The 22,860-nt window shown below is 36.3% G+C and overlaps 1 protein-coding gene across 2 annotated transcripts in view; it reads right to left on the reverse strand.

The window, feature by feature from the left end:
- Nucleotides 1–22,860, reverse strand: part of Tmprss15 (transmembrane protease, serine 15) — a 138,090-nt gene that overhangs the window by 58,542 nt on the left and 56,688 nt on the right. For both annotated transcript variants that reach the window (NM_178855.4, NM_008941.3), the window contains 4 exons: nt 22,656–22,805; nt 13,205–13,310; nt 12,740–12,890; nt 9,838–9,973 (listed from right to left, as the gene is read on the reverse strand). In NM_178855.4, coding sequence (NP_849186.2) covers nt 9,838–9,973; nt 12,740–12,890; nt 13,205–13,310; nt 22,656–22,805 — 543 coding nt within the window. The remainder of the gene's footprint in view (nt 1–9,837; nt 9,974–12,739; nt 12,891–13,204; nt 13,311–22,655; nt 22,806–22,860) is intronic.

Here is a 22,860-nt window from a genome sequence, read left to right on the forward strand (position 1 = left end):
GGCTATCTTGCCAAAAGCAATCTACAGATTCAATGCAATCCCCATCAAAATTCCAACTCAATTCTTCAACGAATTGGAAGGAGCAATTTGCAAATTTGTCTGGAATAACAAAAAACCTAGGATAGCAAAAAGTCTTCTCAAGGATAAAAGAACTTCTGGCGGAATCACCATGCCTGACCTAAAGCTTTACTACAGAGCAATTGTGATAAAAACTGCATGGTACTGGTATAGAGACAGACAAGTAGACCAATGGAATAGAATTGAAGACCCAGAAATGAACCCACACACCTATGGTCACTTGATCTTCGACAAGGGAGCTAAAACCATCCAGTGGAAGAAAGACAGCATTTTCAACAATTGGTGCTGGCACAACTGGTTGTTATCGTGTAGAAGAATGCGAATCGATCCATACTTATCTCCTTGTACTAAGGTCAAATCTAAGTGGATCAAGGAACTTCACATAAAACCAGAGACACTGAAACTTATAGAGGAGAAAGTGGGGAAAAGCCTTGAAGATATGGGCACAGGGGAAAAATTCCTGAACAGAACAGCAATGGCTTGTGCTGTAAGATCGAGAATTGACAAATGGGACCTAATGAAACTCCAAAGTTTCTGCAAGGCAAAAGACACCGTCAATAAGACAAAAAGACCACCAACAGACTGTGAAAGGATCTTTACCTATCCCAAATCAGAGAGGGGACTAATATCCAACATATATAAAGAACTCAAGAAGGTGGACTTCAGAAAATCAAATAACCCCATTAAAAAATGGGGCTCAGAACTGAACAAAGAATTCTCACCTGAGGAATACCGAATGGCAGAGAAGCACCTGAAAAAATGTTCAACATCCTTAATCATCAGGGAAATGCAAATCAAAACAACCCTGAGATTTCACCTCACACCAGTCAGAATGGCTAAGATCAAAAATTCAGTGACAGCAGATGCTGGCGTGGATGTGGAGAAAGAGGAACACTATTCCATTGTTGGTGGGAGTGCAGGCTTGTACAACCACTCTGGAAATCCGTCTGGCGGTTCCTCAGAAAATTGGACATAGTACTACCGGAGGATCCAGCAATACCTCTCCTGGGCATATATCCAGAAGATGCCCCAACTGGTAAGAAGGACACATGCTCCACTATGTTTATAGCAGCCTTATTTATAATAGCCAGAAGCTGGAAAGAACCTAGATGCCCCTCAACAGAGGAATGGATACAGAAAATGTGGTACATCTACACAATGGAGTACTACTCAGCTATTAAAAAGAATGAATTTATGAAATTCCTAGCCAAATGGATGGACCTGGAGGGCATCATCCTGAGTGAGGTAACACATTCACAAAGAAACTCACACAATATGTACTCACTGATAAGTGGATTTTAGCCCCAAACCTAGGATACCCAAGATATAAGATATAATTTGCTAAACACATGAAACTCAAGAAGAATGAAGACTGAAGTGTGGACACTATGCCCCTCCTTAGATTTGGGAACAAAACACCCATGGAAGGAGTTACAAAGACAAAGTTTGGAGCTGAGATGAAAGGATGGACCATGTAGAGACTGCCATATCCAGGGATCCACCCCATAATCAGCATCCAAACGCTGACACCATTGCATACCCTAGCAAGATTTTATCGAAAGGACCCAGATATAGCTGTCTCATGTGAGACTCTGCCGGGGCCTAACAAACACAGAAGTTGATGCTCACAGTCAGCTAATGGATGGATCACAGGGCCCCCAATGGAGGAGCTAGAGAAAGTAGCCAAGGAGCTAAAGGGATCTGCAACCCTATAGGTGGAACAACATTATGAACTAATCAGTACCCCGGAGCTCTTGACTCTAGCTGCATATGTATCAAAAGATGGCCTAGTTGGCCATCCCTGGAAAGAGAGGCCCATTGGACTTGCAAACTTTATATGCCCCAGTACAGGGGAACACCAGGGCCAAAAAGGGGGAGTGGGTGGGCAGGGGAGTGGGGGTGGGTGGATATGGGGGACTTTTGGTATAGCATTGGAAATGTAAATGAGCTAAATACCTAATAAAAAATGGAAAAAAAAATAAAAATGATTTCCAAAATATAGGTAGCCTGATTTAATTATATGAAGTATTTTTTGCCTTTCAGTGAAGGCAAATGAAGTTAGATTTTTTTTTTTATGCTCAAGAAGTCAGAAATTGCATCGGAGGAGAGAGAGTTAAGTTAATTAAGAACAATATATCCACGCAAAGTCTTCACTCACACCTTTTTCTAATAACAGTTGTCCATCAGCCTTCTTTACCTAAACCACTTAAACTCTTTGTGAATGTGTGCATAGGCATGTGTTTGTATATGTGAGATTGTGAGTGCATGCATGCATGCATGTATGAGTATGCTTATTTTTGTTTCTGTAGGTATTTTTGAACATGGATAAATGTGTGTGTGTACTTGTGTGAGTTTGTACACGTGTTTGTATGTGGTTTCTGTACAAGTGCATGCGTGCATTTGTTAGTGTGCATGAAAGTCTGTGTAAACATGTGTCGTTGGATATGATTGTGTGTTTGTGTGTGAACCTGCTTTCTGGGTCCATCAAGTCTTTTGTAGGGGTGGAATGATATGCTTCCTGCCCTTGGATCAGAGACAAAAGGGCATGGGCTTCCTGGAGTGTCGATGGCAGCTATAGGCATAAGACTTGTTTGTATGATAATGTACATAATTTTAGATCCCTCCTTCAAGGAGTGTCCTTCCAGTTAATGTTAATGGCTCCATGATAATCAGAGACAGCAAGAGTTTTGAGTTAGGGGGTGTGGCTAATGTTTCAGTAACACGGTAAATGCTGAGATCTTCAGGACAGCCCTTAAAGCTGTGGAAAAGTACTCTAAAAACCTGAGTTCAAAAATATATACAGAGAAATGGGTACAGAAAATGTGGTACATTTACACAATGGAGCTATTAAAAACAATGAATTCATGAAATTCTTTGGCAAATGGATGGAATTAGAAAATATCATCCTGAGTGAGGTAACCCAGTTACAAAAGAACACAACACACATGGTATACACTCACTGATAAGTGGGTATTAGTTCCAAAACTTGGAATACCCAAGATATAATTCACAGACCACATGATGCTCAAGAAGAAGGAAGAACAACGTGTGGATGCTTCAGTCTTTCTCAGAAGGGGAAAAATACTCACAGGAGCAAATATGGAGACAAAGTACAGAGCAGTGACTGAAAGGAAAGGCCATCCAGAGATTGCCCCATGTGGGGATCCATCCCATATACAGTCACCAAACTCAGTCACTATTACAAAGGACTGCTTTCCTGACAGGAGCCTGATTTAGCTGTCTCCTGAGAGCCTCTGCCAGTTCCTGACAAATACAGATGTGGTTGCTCACAGCCAACCATTGGACTGAGCACAGGGTCTCCAATGGAGTAGTTAGACAAAGGACTGAAAGAGATGAGGCTGTTTACAACACATAGGAAGAACAACAATATCAACTAACCAGACACTCCAGAGCTCCCAGGAATTCAACCTTCAACCAAAGAGTACACCTGGAGGGACTCATGGCATATGTAGCAGAGGATGGCCTTGTCAGGTATCAGTGGGAGGAGAGGCCCTTTCCCCAGTGTAGGGGAATGCCAGCGCAGGACAGTGGGAGTCCTGGGTGAGCACCATCGTAGAAGTGGAGGATTGAAGGGTAGGAAAGAGGGAGGATGGGGTAGGGAGTTTCCAGAGGGAAACTTGGAAAGGGGATAAGATTCTAAATGTAAGTAAATAAAATATCCAATTATATGTATAAAATATATATATACATACATACATATATATAATTTCTCAACTATGTGATTCAGACAATTTTTTTAGAATAGTAAGAGAACACTGCTTGGAAAAATGTCTCAAGCAGAACATAGAGAGCTATCTGAAGATTTCCAGAGAAAGAACAGAGAGAAAGCACTCTAGAAAACTGTCTCAAGCAGAACACACAGCGCCAGCTTGGGCTCATGATTTGACTTCATGTTGTTTGTTTTTGACAAACTCAAACACCCCTTCTCTCAGGAACCTGGACCTAGCCAAGAGTGTCTTTGCACACATGTGTGTTCATATGAATGTTTATAGTATGGATTTATATACATTTGAACATAAGTGTACTTGTCTGTCTTCATGATTGTGTTAGTAGGTATGTAGAAATGTGTGCAATTTGTTTAAGTGTCTACATTATATATTTATGAATGTGATTGTGTGCATTTGTTTAAATTATAAGTGTACTTATCTGTGAAGTTCATATCCATGTGAATGTGTGTGTATGAGTGTGTGTTCACCTTTGCAAATGTACCATTGTGTTTTAGCTTGTATGTGTGTTATGTGTATGTGAATGTATGTATGTGAGTATATGTATAGTGAGTGTATGAATGTGCATGTTTGTGTGTGTGTTCATGTAAGTATAGTTCTACATGTATTTCTGTGTATCTGCATACATGTATGCATGTAGTCTGTGTGAATATGTGTAGCTCTGAGTATTCATAGGTATGTATCAGTGTGTATCTGTGAGTGTGTGTATGTATGGCTTGTTTGTGTACCTATGTGTCTATCAGTGGTGAGTATATGTGTACATGTGTGTTTCTATGAATACATGGTATGTGCATGTGGCTCTGTTTATGAAATTCTGTATATATGTATGTGTATCTGTGTGCATATGCACATGTGAATGTATGTGATTTGGTGCCTATTTTTCATATATAAATGTGTGTTTTATATGTGTGCATTGTCATGTGCATTGTCTATACTTATGTATGTATAGTGTGCACGAATATGTATGCATGTTTGTATAGGTTTACATGTGTTTGATTTGTACACAAGTGTGTTTTCATGTTCACATTACGATTTTTCCCATTTTCTATTTAAAAAAACAGAAAATTTCTAAATCAAACACTGCAATTAACACATAGGTAATATTTTAAGAGTTTAAAGTTTTATATAAATGAAACTTAAAAGTGTACTATGTGAGAAAGATGAATAGATAGTATTTTAATAATCTCATAAACAGAAGTAAAGTTATGCCAGTTGTTAACTGTTAAGCCTAATCAGGCAGGTGATTAATTTAGCTTTTAATCTGCAAACAGAAATCTTGGGAAAGTCATTCCTTCAATGTGCTTAAGATGCCCATTTTAAAAAGATATTCAAAGTATAATTTCTCATTAAATAACTGAGCATCAAGATTCCTTTAATCTTTGGATGAATGTTGCTTCAGTGGCTGGTTCTATGTTAATGACTGTGAGCAATTCAGAAACTATTTTATGCTACTGTAGATAATACAGCACAACTCATTTTAATGGTGGTGTTCCCAAAGTGTGAGTGTAGCACACGATTCTTAGGAGAAGTGCCATAGACTCGTGATATGTGATTCTAGAAATTTCAGTCAGGCTGTGCTAATATGTAATCACTGCCCACTAGCCAATGAAAATAATGTAGGCTGACTAGCCTGGAGCTGTCTTCCTGTTAACAGTATGAAATGCTCACATTTTAATAGTCTTAGTTCTGTTCCTTCAAATGTTTGTATTTTGATTCATCTTGTATTATGCCATAGGGATTTTCATTTTCACAATAGGTTTTTGTAGCATTCTCCAAGTTAGTTTTTAAAGATAGAGTCTGATTTTTAGGAATTCTATTAGTAACCTCTGCTTAATCCGACGCTTATAAGGTCTGTGTCCATATGGACATGTGTCCAGGAGGGGAGCAAAAAGTTAATTTTCACTCTTAGAAGAGAGTTTGTGTTAAACACATGTGGAAGAAAATAAGATAAGAAATGAAGACATAGTTGCAGTTACTAATAGGCTTGTGATTGGTAGTTTTTTTATGACTATTTATTATGTCTATTATAGGAAATAATAGATACAACTTGAGAAATAATACATCACATTGAATTTGTGTGAAATAAATTTCAATTATTCTCAATTGTTATCTATTATCTTAATAATATATAATAAATCTTTTGAAATTATATGTAACATGTTAATAAGTTTATATTAGTATCCAAAATTAAATCTGTCCTGAGGATTAAGAGTCTGATTTTAAAAAATGAATAATTTTAATACATTATTATAACTATTCATAATATAAATAGTTTTATACAATTTGTGACAAATTGGTTATATGTTTTTTCATGAAAATCAACTTTTATTTGTTCCTTAAAAATATAACCAATGATTACAGAAAATGGACTAGTTGTGAAGATAGATTGATGAAAACAGTACAGAGTAGGGAAACGGTCCTTGATGAGAGATTCTGTGAATGAAATTAGTATCTGTGTGTACTAGGGGTTAACAATTAATCAAACACCATTGCATGCTGGTCTGCAGGAAAAGGCTAAGACAGCATGAATGCAGATTGATTTTCGCATGGTTGTTTAGTAAATTAACTCTTACTGTGTGCTAGGAAATGAAAAACGGCTGAAATCAGGATACAATAGAAAAAAATCTTAAAAATAGTGAACATTAAAATAGCTACAGCCACTTTTTTCTTAATTAGTCAAGAACCCCAGAAGTTACTCAGGGCCTGGAGTGTAGATTTCTTTCTGTCTACACTTAGTGTACTTCATCACAGAGTGTCAGGATTGTTTTTCTAATCCATATTATATTTGTACAATAGAATATTAGCTTTTATAAACTTCTCTCAGTGGTGTCTCCATACAGAAATTACCATTACAAGGGTCATCCTGGAGTTGATGGAGCACAGAACTAAAGTCACATGGTAGAGGGATACCTGGAGTTGTTTATGTCCACAAAACTATATCCAAAAATAATCTCAGGAATGGAGTGGGCATAGAGTTTTATTATTCACCCAGTTGTTTGAGATTTTCTTATTTAACTACTGTGTAAAGAGTGAAAGGTTTTAGCAAGTCAACCGTGGTTTCCTTTTATTTTTGCTTAAACAAATCAGTGATTTGGAATCTGAAGCGTTCTTTAAAAATAGGACTTCCATTGACCCAACTGCAAAGGGCATTAGAAAGAAATTGTTCAGAATGCATTGGGTGGTAATTAACATTTTATGCTGGGCTAAACATTGGCTCAAAGTGAACCACTTGGAAAGTGGAACAAATACACTCTGGGCAAAATTTAAATTTATGTCTTAAAATCCAATGGGTTGTTCTAACAGTAAAATTTTCCCTGTCTTAAATTGTGCATAGATGTCAAACTTTTGTATATTGAGACACTGTGGGCCTTTGTTGTTGTTGTTGTTGTTTTATTACTGACTAGAATTTATGACGATGTTATATATAATACAAATTTTAGCATGGCCAACCATGTTGCAATTATTTATTTTATGTATGATACTATATAATATGTTATCTCAGATTTTATATTTCAAGTAATGTAACTTGGCTAATATCTTTTTTTAAATTAGGTATTTATTTCATTTACATTTCCAATGCTATTCCAAAAGTCCCCAACACGTTCCCACACCCATTACCCCACCCACCCACTCCCATTTCTTGGCCCTGGCATTCCCCTGTACTGAGGGAGATAAAGTTTGCACGACCAATGGGCCTCTCTTTCCACTGATGGCTGACTAGGCCATCTTCTGATACATATGCAGCTAGAGACATGAGCTCTGGGGAGTACTGGGTAGTTCATATTGTTGTTCTACCTATAGGATTGCAGACCCCTTTAGCTCCTTGGTTACTTTCTCTAGCTCCTCCATTGGGGGCCCTGTGATCCATCCAATAGCTCACTGTGAGCATCCACTTCTGTGTTTGCTAGGCCCCAGCATAGTCTCACAAGAGACAGCTATATCAGGGTCCTTTCAGTAAAATCTTGCTAGTGTATGCAATGGTGTCAGCGTTTGGAAGCTGATTATGGGATGGATTCCTGGATATGGCAGTCTCTAGATGGTCCATCCTTTTAAATTATGCAGCAACTGAGACTTTTTGATTAATAGACACTGACACAAACAGAAGAAATCTGTTCTCCTAAATCATCAAAAGACATTTCGCATATAGGAAATACTCATCAAACCAGTAATGATTTTAAGACTTTTGAATATAATTTTGCATAAGATGTGACATAATATAAATATAGAAGACCCACACAGAATAAATATAAGACCACTATTATCCAATACCACCATGTCCAAATTATTGCATTCATATTGGTATCACTTCAGAGTTTAGTTCCACTGAAAATGTATATTTCAAAAACTTTTGGACATCAGAAGAATATAGCATAAACTTCAGGAGACGTGTTTAACAGTATTTATGGATTACCAATTTCATGTGATAATAGGATCCAGACAGGTACAATGAAATGCAGGTGGGCTAAACTGAGCAAAAGCATTGGTGTTAAGGAGTGGCCTTGCACTCCATTCCCAGAACTGGGAAAAACCAAAACCAAAACCAAAAACCTTTGCTTTTGCCAGAATTTAGCACAGTATTGTGGTACCAGTGTCCTTGCTCCCACTTGTGAAGCTCTCTGAGTGCAGCTTTCATCCACACATTTCCTTACTTAAACCTTTTTACACTTTCTCACAGATTAGCCATACATGGCTAATGTATTTATTTTTATATCATGCTAAAATTTTCACAATCGCCTATACAGACACCTTGTAAATGTTTCCGGCAGTGTCATTCACAGACTAGATTTCTATGACTTCAATGAATGATGGAGATACTGTAGAATTCAGGGAACATCTAAACTCATCAATATGCAAGGAGAATCGATACAAGCCTTTGGTTGGGATATGCGTCCAAGATGGCAGCTGGAGGCCAGGATGAACTGTATCTTTATTTAATGGAAGCTCATTTGCTAAAAGGCGTCAAATACCAGCCATTTTCTAGAAAAGAACTTTGGGTTTGTTAAAACCACTTAACAAAAAGAATACCAAAAATCTGCTTCTGAAAAATGACAAGACAAAAAGGGAAACAGATGAATGTAGTTTCTCTCTCTCTCTCCCCCCCCCTCTCTCTCCCTCCCTCCCTCTCTCTCTCTCTCTCCCTCCCTCCCCCTCTCTCTCTCCCTCCCTCTCTCTCTCCCTCCCTCTTTTTCTCTCTCTTCATACAAGCATGTCTGTGTGTCTGTGTGTTTGCATTCCATGCTGAGCATGTGAAAGTCAGAAGCCAATTATGAGACAATCATGTTTGGTTGCAAATGCCATTATCCATGAAGGTCTTTTACCAAAGATTTTTGCTTTTTATTTGTTTGTTTGTTTATTTCAAGTTGAAGCTTGGAAGTAGAAAAATATGTACTTTGTGAGTATCTTAGTTGTTTCAAAAGTGGTTGAGACAAAATGAGATGAAGAAATCCTGTGTTTGAGTGTTCAGATATATGATGGAATACATTGGCTCTCTCAGCTTCCCGTGATCACAAGAAAGAAGAGATATTGCCTCAAAAACACAGCACTGCACTAAAATTATCCTAACACGGGGAGAGTAGGTGTGTTATAAGAGGCATTATAAGCTATCTTTATCTGTGATTCTCCTTTTATGGCTTGTCAAAGTTCATCATCTGTTAATAGGATGTGCTCCTTGGATACGGATAAGACGAGTCATAATGAGGCTTCTTTGAAATTTAGGCTCTCCACTTTGACCTAAGAATAGAACTAGGCACATAGTCCGTTTATTCTTTGAGTTAAAAGTTCTGGCAGTCTGAAAATCTTAGGTATTATTCAACTACAGTCTTTAAGCAGCTACCAAAGGAATGCCTTACTGAGCCATCATTTCAGGAGGAAAATATTTCTCATTCATTATGGCTGTGTATTAAAAGTATAGGCTTCGTATTTGCTACCAAATCATTCTAAAATAGACTTATGCAATTTTGGTCCCTAAATCGTTTCTGAAAAGGGAAATGAGAACCCCAATGAAGTTACTTACTTGGAAGCTCTGGTGGAGGGGTGGGAACCAAGGTTGGTTCTGGATAAGGACTCTGACTACAAATTCCATTTGTTAGGCTTATATCATCCAGGGCTATTGTACTGCAACCTCGGTTTCTGAAAGCATTGAACACAACCTGAAATTCAGAGAGGGATATAATATTATTCCACTCTAATAATCTTTGACTTTGCTTTGCTTATGGTTCAATAACACTGCAGAATCAGTAATTGCATGCATACATGCTGCATAATAAAATAATCCACATTGAAATATTGATAAATCACCCATTGTAAGTTCCTTTGAGGCTCTACACTTTCTTATCACATATAAATCTTGGCAAAAATATCCATGTAAGCCTTCCTTCTGAGTTAGATTTTAGCTTTATGATTTATCTCTCTTTCTCCTGATTTTATCAGACTTTACTTAACTTGGTAAAACCTATACATCATTCAGAAGCAGAGATAAACCTCCTACCAATGATGCTAAATATTCTGATAGCCGTTTTCCTTAATAATATATACCAGGCCTGAAGAGAAGAGATTGTGATTAGATAATTTAGTTAGAAAAAAATGCACAAGAAAAAAACGACTAGAGTAGTCTAAGCATTCAAGATCTCTCGTACTGGCCATAGTTCACTCAGAGTACTGCCTGGCATCCTCAGGAGCATGCTAACCAGAAGATACACAGACAGACTTAGTCACATCTCCTGGGAGTTAGAGGCATACCAGCAGGTTCTCAGAGATGTAGCTGTTTTCAACTACATTGTCCTGGTTCTATCTTGAGTAGAATAAGAATGACATGAACAAAATACGCGTTGCATGGTATGTGTTATGCTAGGCACACGATATACATAACTCATTAGATTTTTAAAAATATTATATATTCCTCAATCCATTAATTTGTTCATTAATTTTATAGATCTCCTACAAATCACTATTCTAAATAAGTGTGAATCTTTCCCTTTCCCATAAGAGAAAAATCATAATTTAAAGACATAACAGTAAGTTGTCCACATCTTCTCAATATAATGGCATAATAAAAAAGTGAGGTAATATTATCCCATAGAGAACAATTCCTTGCAGAAGAATACCATTGAATGCCTGAAATTCCCAGTATTGCTGAACCCTTATATTGACCCCAATGTGATTTATACTAGTTTACCTATGAAGAAATATTATACCTAAATTAGGCACAGTACAGACAGACAATATTAACATAATGTACCAGAGCAGTTCTTTGTGAAAGAATTTCCTCCATTGTGCAAGGAAACTCCTTAAAACTCAGGTTATTTTAAAACAAGGCAAAACATTCTATACTGCAGGGAAGTTCTTTTAAACTCAGGAATCAGATCACCCAATAGATTCAAGAATTCCTTTGAATTGATGAGGTTCACTAGGTTTGCCCTCTCTGAGGTTTTATAAGTAGGCTGAGGTGTTGAGAGACATTATCAGACAGGTGGAGTTACCTGGATAGGCTCAGACCAGCTGCCCCTGTAAGTACCTCTCACCCATACTTCTATAAATAATCCCAGGACCTCTCAATGGTTCACCAAGTTAGACTTCATTGGTATCTTTACTTTGGTCTGTCATTGCCTCCTTATATGGAGTGACTAGATGTTAGTTCATGTATTTTTAAAGTTTTACATTCAATGCTTTAGGACTCCAGTTAACTAAACCACGGGACCTAAATTATGAATAAACATTCATTACTGTGCATGTGAGATGTAGCAATGTATTTCTGTTGGGGAGCCAAGTTAAAAATATTGGGTCATTAAAAGTTTAGAAGAGAGCTTCAATGTCCAGGATCACCTGCTGAAATATTGATTTCCTCATTTCATTTATCTTTTCTTTTTTGGTTTGATATTCTGTCATTTTTATTTGGATTATCAGAGAAGAACAAAGTCAAAGAAAAAAATTCACAAAGAAGACTAGAATAAAAAATATAAAGGTAAATATGATGAAAAATACAACCTAGGGTCACTGATGTTGGCTCTCATAATCTATGTCAGTGGCTTTCAACCTGTGGATCATGACCCCTTATTGGGTCAAATGACCTTTTCACAAGGATCACATATCTGAGACCCTGCATAGTAGATAGTTAAAGATTCATAGCCGTAGCAGAATGACAGCTATGAAGTAGCAACATAATAAGCTTGTGGTTGAGGTCACCACAATGTAAGGAACAGAATGGCAGCATTAAGGTTGAGAACCACCACTCTGGATCCTAAGGGAGAATCTATGTCTCTGGTGATGGCATTGTCTGTTCAATCGAACATCCCGTGAAAGTGATACTAACTTGCTTCAAATTACTCAATTAAAACCCTGTTAATTTAGTCAAACTAATAGGCTACAATATCCTATATTTTAATTGCACCAACCCTCAGGAAATGAAGACATTAAATTCTTATCTGGAAAAATTAATTCAACTTAATGCAGAATAAATGATCAGAGACTTCCCAATGATACGGCTCATAGAATTTCTTTCTAAAGGAAATCCACAGAGATTAAGTCAGAGTAGGGTCAGTTGGGTGGATATTTATGGGCATGGATGTCCTACCAGGAAAAGACAATTATCTAGAGTGAGTAGAGTTAAACTAGGTGGAGTCTGTGAACTGTTCAAAGTCCCCATAAGGCAGCATACAAAAATGCTTGGTGGAAGGACAGGAGTTGCCTCCTTTCCTATGGATTTCATGGACTACCATGAGTGGACTGCAAATTATTCCATAAAAGTGAAAAGTGAATAAATGAAAAGAAATGTCCTAAGAGAATAAAGGAGATTAGAAAAGGAAAGAAAGTTACTAGCTTTTCTCCACAAAATACTTTATCATATTATTGTAAAGTATACTCACACTATTACACAAACACAAAAATAGAAACAGAAATTACTAAGTATCTTTGCCAACCTTAAATTCTCCTGTTTCATTTAATGTGACTTGACCATAATTCCAGTTCCTCCCATAGTTTCCTTTCCTTTGAAAAACTATCTTGTCTGTGGTTTCAGCACTGCTGATATGAATGTTTAAATTGTAGACATTTTCACAGCACATGTAATACCTGGTTTGGAAATAAGCAAAGATGTTTAGATGCCTAACGTATTGAATACATTTATCTAGTTCTTTTTACATCTTTTCTTGTATTTAAATTATCCTCGTTTTCTTTGGGTGTTTCTCAGGCAGAGGGTTTGTGTTCTACTAACACTTTGCTCTTCTATCACTTAAAAAATTATGCATTAGCAAATACTTTAGCCAAAATCATAGTGAAATATGAGCCTGCTTCCCTAACAAAAGCCTTGCTACCTAAACATTTACAGAGACGGCATTTAAATATTTCCTACCAAAAAAAAGCTAAGAGACTGACTGGAAACGTACCAAAAATGAAGGCAGACAGGCTCTGAAGTGAGGTCTAAAGAGAGGCTTGAAAGGCCTACTCTTTCGCTTCTCCATCCCTGTTCAGTTGGTGTAGAAATGTAAAATCCTGTAAAGAACAACAAGAACTTTTACCTGTTTAAAGGACAAAAACATTTAAAAATGAACTATAGGACATGCATTCTTTGCACACTGGAAGAGATACTAGACTTGCGTCCAGAATGGATGACTCTGCCATAGTAAATTGTTTTTGAAAATCACTCAACTCTGGACTTGCATCATTAATTCTAATTTTCTATACATCTTGATGAATTCACAGCTTGACAGATAATCAGCACATGACTGTCTTTATTTAGATATTCTGATTGGTTGACTTATGGGATACACAATTACTTAAGGACATTTGATGACAGGGATAAGCGTTGAAGGAACAATAATTTTATATCCCATTGACTACACTGCATATCTTTACATAAGAAGGGGCCTGATTTTTTATAAGGGCTTCATATTTCTGTGTTTCTTTGAATGATAGCTAATCAGATCACAGAGGAGCAGGCAGAATGCTAATCCACATGCCATCTTTTGAAATAGCACAGGATACTGTGTAAGTGCTTTCTGGTCTAGAATTCATTACTCCAGCCAGTGATTCGAGCCATCCCAAGTGTGTGAAGTGTGATTAGGAAGAATATATTGAACACTTTCTTTGGGGGAATTTACTTCAGTCTTAGTTTTCTGCTCACATATTAAAACAGAAGCAGGAATCATGCAGCAAACCATGATAAAAGCAAAGGAGATATTGGACTAACAGAGTGTGATTGACATGTGTTCTTTTATGAAATGCTCAAATGTGTTTGCTTGTGATCAGTGTCTTCTCTCCCGTGCCTTTCAACAGAGAAATATGGGCAGGGTTGTATATAAAATGTGAACTAATTCATTTGTTATATGCAGAGTGAGAATAAGATGAGAAATAAAGTAGAGTTGCTTATAAACACATATTTAGCCTAATGAAGCAGAAGTTGCTCAGAATAAATGAGGGTTCTATCAAGGTGAAATTGTGGTCAAATGACTTACAGATGTAATCTATGCACATACGTTGGATTCATATTTCCAAATGTAAGATGAAATAAATGTGTATAACTGGTGGTGATAGTACCAGCGTACTCACATTTTTACGTATGTTATGATATTTTATAGGTATTTTAGCTATGTTTTTGCTCACTCATTCAAAGCTATGTAGAAGATCAGCTTCAGTTCAGCAAAAGTCCCTGCATGTGATCGCTAGCTGTCTGTATCCAAATTCATCTAAAATTCATCTTGGTTTTACATGTTTAGGACATGCTAAGAAAGAAATTCTTATTTTACTACTTAGACTACTAGGTCTAACTGCCCAGAAATATTTCTAGTTAGCTGGTAGTTGTATAATAGAAGCACCCTTAATGTTTCTCTTTCTGTTCAGTCATGTTCACATAGCAGTCTACCAAGTATAATTTGAAATACATTAAGTTTATTATTCCTGTACCTGGTGGTAATAGGTTTAGAACTGATCATACAATCAATACATGACTTCATGTCCTCATAAAACAACATTAATCATGGAAATTATAGTACTCTTTATATTTACACAAATAAATTAATGTCATTTTGCAGCTATAGATATTGTTATATAAAAAATAATATACTATTGCTAAATTATTGCCTAAGTTAGATAAATTATTCAGCTAGCAAAAGGTAAAATAAATTCCCTATAAAATTATAAGAGTATATAATTTATATTAAATTTAATCCACTCCCCCAATTATTCTTTAACATTATCTATGATATTTTGATATTAGCCACACAAACAGGATGCAATAGATATACTCAAAGGGAATATATTTCACTATAACTTGATTAGATTTTTTTTCTAGCCTATGAGATTTTCTAATCTAAAGGACTAATATCTTATCCACAACAATTTGCTGCCTTTTGTCTCTGGGATTAGATACATTTAAAAAAAATTTAGGACACTATGTTGTCTTTTCTTAAGTCTTCAAATAATTGGCCATATTTTTCCTGCCTTCTGAAATCCACTTATTCTATAAACATATCTTTGTGCCTTCACTGGATGAAGTCTAAATTAGCTGTATATCCAGCTGTTTATATTCAGAGATATCAGACAGTATTTTAACTGCAGTGTATCATCAGGAGGAGAAAGAAATCCCAGCACTATGGATGATGATGCTAAGTCATGATACCATTTGTGTCGGTTAAGATTTTTGAGTTCAGATTGCCTCACGAGCATATCTGAGGAAATGTTTTCTTAAATGCTAATTGATCTAGAAATGTCCAGCCCTTTGGACTGGTACTATCTCTGAGCACTTGAGTCTGGGCTGTATAAGACAAGTAGCTGAGCGAGCCTGAAGCTGAGCAAGTAAGTTCTACTCCCTGGTGGTCTCTGCCACAGGTCTTGCCTCTGGGTTCCTTCCAGGAGGTCTTGACTTGCCTTCCATTGATGATGGACTGTCAGCTGTACAGCAAATAAACCCCTTTCCTTTTCAAGTCGTTTTAATCCACGTTTCCTCACAGTAACATATAAGCTAATTAGAACACTGATGTGCTTATTTTCAAATGCTCCTTCCTCTAAGTCGTTCTATAAACCAGGAATTCTGTATCAGCAAAATTACTACAGCAATGCTTAACGATGCTTCCTGAAATGTAACCTGCTCAGTTTCTTGTGCAAGGTCTTCTATCTAAACAAATATAAATTCATTCTGTTGCAGCCTCTTTACTATGGCAGTCATAACTTCTAGCCCTAATACTAATGAGTTATCTATTGGATGCAGATCAGTTCTTTAAGTTCTGATACTCTGTGTACTTCCAAGTACATACAAATTTGAGGACATTTTCCTCTGCAATCTTCTGGCCATAGTCTCTTTCTTTCAACTATTCTGCCTTAAAATATTATACTTAAAATAATAGACTTATTTTTTCATCTTCTTTTAGTAGATATTTTCTTTTTTTCACTTACCAATGCATTTATTTGATATATTTTTACAAATGATACATCTGAGATATTTTCATACAAATATACTAAGATAATAATTAAATATTATTATTGCCAAACTTAATACTACAACCACATATCGTTCAAAAGTATAGTTATTAATGTTTTACAATGAATAAGAATCTTAAAAGAATATAGTTCTGTAATTTTAAAAACCCATTGTAAAACTGAATATTTTTCATAAACTTTATATATTTCTGGGAAATGTCTTCACAGGATGACTCTTCATTAAATCTTTTTTTGTGGACTTAAAAGTACCCAAGGAGCTAAAGGGGTCTGCATCCCTATAGGAGGAACAACAACATGAAGTAACCAGTACTCCCCAGAGCTTGTGTCTCTAGCTGCATATGTAGCAGAGGACGGCCCAGTAGTCCATTAATGGGAGGAGGGGCCCTTGGTCTTTCCAAGATTATATGCCCCAGTACAGGAGAACGCCAGGGCCAGGAAGCAGGAGTGGGTGGGTTGGGAGCACGGCAGGGGGAGGGTATAAGGGACTTTCGGGATAGCATTTGAAATGTAAATGAAGAAAATATAACAAATAAATCTTAAGTTGAATAAACCATACAAGAAAACAGTATCCCTGATTTGGTGTTAGCATAAACACATTTCTTTTTTTACATAAAGACTCAAGAGACACAAGCTTTATGGGGTACTGATTAGTTCATATTGTTGTTCCACCTATAGGGTTGCAGACCCCTTCAGCTCCTTGGGTACTTTCTCTAGCTCCTCCATTGGGGGCCCTGTGTTCTATCCAATAGATGACTGTGAGCATCCACTTCTGTATTTGCCAGGCACTAGCATAACCTCACACCAATCATCTATATCAGGGTCCTTTCAGCGAAATCTTGCTGGCATTTGCAATAGTTTCTGGGTTTTGTGGCTGATTATGGGATGGATCCCCAGGTGGGGTAGTCTCTGGATGGTCCATCCTTTTGTCTTAGCTCCAAACTTTGTCTTTGTAACTCCTTCCATAGGTATTTTGTCCCCTATTCTAAGGGGGAATGAAGTATTCACAATAATAGACTTATATTCGTAGAAAATTTAACTCAGTTCCTTAAGAAAGCCTCCTTGACACAACTGATCAAAGCATTTGAATCCTCAAAAATATGTTTTCCCCATCTGATGTTATTTTGAATGGTGGGCTGCTCATTCTCCTTTTTACATAAGTGAAATAGGCCATTTTTATTATATTATTTATGAACATTTTTATGGATATCTGTGCATATGTGCGTGTTTGTTTCTGTTAGTGTCTGTGCAGGATCACCCATTTCTGCACAAGTGCATGAGCTTATGTAGGACAAGGGATGACCTTAGTGTCCAACTTTCGGAGCTCTTCCGTTAGTTTTCATACAGAGGCTTTCACAGGGCAAGGCTTTGTGATTTGGCTATTCTGGCTGATCAGGAATCCTCCAGGTTCTCTCCCTTGCCATCATTCTACAGGATTTCCATTGCCTACTGACTGGTTAGGCTTTTCACCAAGGTGCTGGGGAATCTAGTGCAGGGCCGCATCTTTGCCTGGTGAACACTTTATTCATGAAGCTACCTCCATAGGCCTACATTACACACTTGCTATCCTTGAGGAACATGGGGAAATAAATGAGTAGTGTCTTGTTGACCTTTTTTATTTTCTATCTGGCAATGGTAAACGCTGTTGAATCTATCCTTGGTCCACCAATTTGACTTGCTTCTACGTTTGTTAAGAGTCCTACAAAGAAGGAATGACTCACAAGATATTTTATGTAACCACATGAGGTTGCCACTATTAAATGTTAATATTTTCTTGTTAATTCTTTAATTTTCTTGAAATGCATTTTAAAACCCTTGAAAGCAACGTTAAGATCACAAAATTGAATAAAGTTTGCTAATATAAGCACACAATGAACTATTTTTGGAGCCAATACATTTTTTTCCTACAACTTCCTTCTGTCGCTTTTTCTGTTTGTCTCTCCAGGACCTGAATTCAAACTCTCTCCTGTCAACACCCCAATTAAAGCTGTAAATTCTAGGCATGCACTGATGCTGATGCAGAGCCTGGGAAGGTGACTCTGGTTTCTAGAAAATTGTTGGTCTTCTTCAAAAAAAATATAGGCTGACTTAAATGGTTTCATGTGCCTTAGTGTGTATATAAGGTAACTAAATCTACTAGATAAATATTACCAAGAGTTTTACTATAAAGACTGGTCTAAATTCAGTTTTCTAAAATACTATAAAGTTTCCAAAATTTTCTAAAATTGAATACAACAGTAAGACAAGACAAATGAGAAGAATATTACTTTAAAAGGACATAAACTACATTAAAAGAAATATTTATTTGCTAAGTTGAAATGAAATTTTTAAAAGAAAAAAATATATATTGATCCAAGCAACTGTTTTCCTTACAAACAGTAACTTAGAATACAATTATGAACAATGCTACCTCTTTAATACTTTCATGCCATGAAAGAAAATAATGTTAGCATTATTTGACACTCGTGTCAGGCATTTTCCTGACCGTTTTAGAATATAGTGATGAATGGAATGATTATATATCTTAAATATCTAACTCTTATTATCATTAATCTTGGTTCCTAAAAGAAGAGATCAAGATAGAGAAGAAAGGCAGTTTACATAAACGGAGCATGGGGCAATAAAATTTAACCTTATTAGCTAAAACATCAGGGTCTTAACTTTAATGACTTTTGGTCTGCTCAATGCTACCCATCAAAGTCCTGGAAACAATCGCCATGCTGTTGAAAAGAGGGGAAAAAGAACCAAAGACCCTGACATTTATGAAGTCTTTTTATGCTACTAACCCCATTTGCCCTAAATGTTCTGAACAAATAGACCCCCTCCAAGCATGCCAAAGCCCTGCCCTGCATCAAGGCCACCATCTCCCAATTCCCTTTACTTTTAAGGGGTACAAAGAGACCCTGAAAGCTGACAGGGCAAAGATTGAGGGGCTGTGGCTCCCCCAAGAGGGAGTTCTTTAGAAGATCTAGAAAAAGTTAAGGAGCTTAGATGTTCTTCCCTGAAGTGATGCTAATTCAAAGTTTATCTGTTCCATTTAGGCTTGACTGTCATTTAAAGGGAAGGTTAAGAACAAAAGAACCCCATGTGGATAAGAAGAACTGCAGGAGACATTTAATTCTCCTTCATTTCAGACGCACAATGTTCTGGCACATTAAAAAAAAAAAGTCAGTTGGAAGAAAAATACCCCGGGGGGTGAATGACTGGTAGATTATGAAATCACAGCTTTGTGAGCTAGTGAGACCTATTAAGCCGTACCTTCACCCTCATTACCCACTGCCACGGGTACGTTCTGACCTGCTTGATCTTGTCTAATTTTTATAAATCCTGCAACCTAACTTTCTCCCGAGACTACAACTTCCTCCCAACTATTTAAAAATCTCTACCTTACATTCATCCAGCTATGCTTTTGTCCAGTTTCATCTCATTTCTTTAGTTATTAATCCATTAGCAAGCTGAAAGCATTTTTTTCTTCCTGTAGTGTACGTAGACTCTTTGAAATAGCGACAAAATTATTTTATCTCCATAATAATGGCACAAAAGTAGAAAATGAGAATTTTAACATCAAAGGTCTCACCTACATAACACATATCTGCTATAGCCAATAGGTACTAATGGTTTCCTGACTTTCATCTAACTCCTCTTGGTTAAGTGTGGTAGAGACTTTATTAGATATTTTTTCACACAAGAGGAAATAAAAGATGATCTTGTTATATAGCTATTTCAGGATATTTTTAGAAGGATAAGGTGATTATCAATCTAACGGATAGTCTCCATCTGGGTGAGTTAGTAGTTTAACTATATGAGATCAGGCTCTTGGAAACAATTTATTCCAGGCTCACTCATATGGCATCATTTTCACTATTAAATATCACTGGGTTTTGGAAGCAGCTATTATGCACAACACATTTCTATGCATGTCTAGGATTATATACAATGATTCACTTCCAATTGGTAGTTGTTAGTTATTATTAACTAGTAATTACTAACTGCAACTGGATTGCTTTTGCTTTCATTCACAAACTTCTTACAACATCTGCTCTCTGATTTGGGAACTGTGCCACCTTCTCTAGGTCAGTGGGTACCTGGGTTCTGGTGTCTCTTCCACTGTCTTGCCTTGTTATAAACTGTGCTAGTTCTATGGGTAGACACGAACCCTAACACTTCTCTGAGCTGGACTTTAAGCAAATTCCTTCTAATCCTCAGCCTACAAGCCACAACCATAGAGCATCCATGGTCAGATATGCTACACTGTCCTCCTTCACTCCAGCCTGGTGGGCCTAATGGCTTTTCCTCAAAGGGGCCAATGTTACCTTCTGTTCTCTTAGCTGTCTTTGCAACCTTGGTCCAGCGTAGGTAGGGCTGGCTCCTCTGATCCCTTAGAAATCTGATTCATGTCACTTCTTCAGTGACATCTAATGTGATTGCCTTGTTTTAATGAATAATTTCTTTCCCATTTCTACTTTCAAAGCTTTTTATTTTCCTAGGTTCTTCATGCACATTTATCATATAAAATTACTCTGCATGTAAACTGCTTATTTTTTATTTTAGTAGAACTTGTGATCTATAAAACCAGTATATATATATATATATATATATATATATATATATATATATATATATGTATATATATATATTTGTGTGTGTGTATTTTAATTCATAGATAAACTATGAGTATATTGTACAGGACTTAGGGGTTAAAAATGTTTACAAGAATACATAAAAGGGGGGCTCTTGATAACTACTATGAAAATACATTAACTATGGTCATGTTAGTAAAACAGATAATCGAAGCATAGAGATTAAACATACTTATCTCTTACTGAGATGTTTCTGTTTAAAGAACCAGAGTTAAACAGGTTTCAATGTTGAAAAGCACTTAGCTTTTCAGTTTTCTTTAAGTCATATGTCAGTCACAGCTCACTTTAAGTTAACTATTTACTCTTCGGGTCATAAAAAGGAAAGTACTGGCCTTTGTGACACAAATGATCATTAAGAAGAAGTTACACAATACATGCACTTAGACTATTAGTGCTATAATTTGTTTCACCTGATAAATCATTCAGACATGGTAACTGAGTCAAACGAATGTACATATACATACATCCCTGCATTCAAAATGACCTTCCATGTTGGTTAGATTAGCATAAAAGTCACTATGTTCTTGTCACAGGAAAGAATGCTGTGGCAAAAGAAACCACTAAGGCAGTAAACAGTGTCTGATGGAAAGTATGGGTTCAACTCTGAAGTCTCACAATTGTGTGGAAACTGACATGTGAGTTGTAACCTCAGGACTTGAACACAGTGTGGTCAGCATGAAGCTATAGTCACTGCACTTTTATCAGTGACATGACAGGTCATTTTAAAGAATGGATTTGTTTCTATATATGTTCTACAAACACAGACATATGTATATATACATACATACATACATACATACATTCATACACACATATACACATAAATATAAACATACATATACATACATACATATATAAACATATATACATACACATGTACATACATACACATGTATACATGAACATGCACACATAAACATACACACAAATACACATGCACATACAGATTTTCATTCTGTTGTGATTGTGATTTCTCTTGACATTTACAATACATGTTTTTACTAAGTTTGCAACCCTTATTCACTGGGCTTATTAGTGTTACACATTAGTTACTTCAAGTTTTTCAGTAATATCTTACCAGGACAATTATGTACTCCTAATTTTCCCATATCTTCCTACTTACTCAAACTGTATTGTTTTCAGTGATGGCTTTTCTACGTGGAGTCTAGCATCTCTTTTACAGGAAGCTAGCTTTCCATGCCACAGCTTTCTCTTGCAATAAATGTTCTCAAGTCACTCCTATCCATAGTTACCTGAAGACAGTCTGTATTTTTTTCCTGATAGAATTTGCACATTCACAAATTCGAAGTTATTTTTAAAAAATAATACTATCTGAACCAATGAACAAGTTCATAACACTTATGGGTCTTGGACCAATATATTAAACCAGATTATATTTCTGTGTGCTTATGATGAACAACTGAAAAATGAAATTAAGGTAAAACAGACTAATGGTCAAAAAATTTAATTATTTGATCTGAGTCCACTTACTAATGAATCATTTCAAAGCTATGGTTATAAGCTAATTTCCTTATCTTTAATGAGCTTTCATTACTCTTACCATCACATCGGGGTAAAAAGGGTAAAATAATATATTTTAAAACCCACTCACTTATACTTAGATATTTGATTGCCTACATATATGTGTATAGATATTAGTTTATAATAGAAACAATAAAACATTTTTACTTAACATAGCTATATTTAAATAAAGTAGTACTGAATGCTTTTTCTGTTTGGCTTAACGAACAAATATAAATCACACCTGAGCCATTCCCATATGTGTGGTCAAAACGTGGGCCAGTGTAGCAAGGAAACGTGGTCACTTGGATTCTTTCCCACTCATTATCATCATCAAGATCCTGGGTCCAGAAGCAAAATCCATCATCAAATGTACAGTCGATTTTCTCATAATCTGTGAATTAAAAAAAAAAAAAAACCTCTCAAATTTAGTATTTAACCTTAGCAAT

The sequence above is a fragment of the Mus musculus genome, chromosome 16 (genome assembly GCF_000001635.26).
Source record: "Mus musculus strain C57BL/6J chromosome 16, GRCm38.p6 C57BL/6J".
NCBI classification, from domain to species: Eukaryota; Metazoa; Chordata; class Mammalia; order Rodentia; family Muridae; genus Mus; species Mus musculus.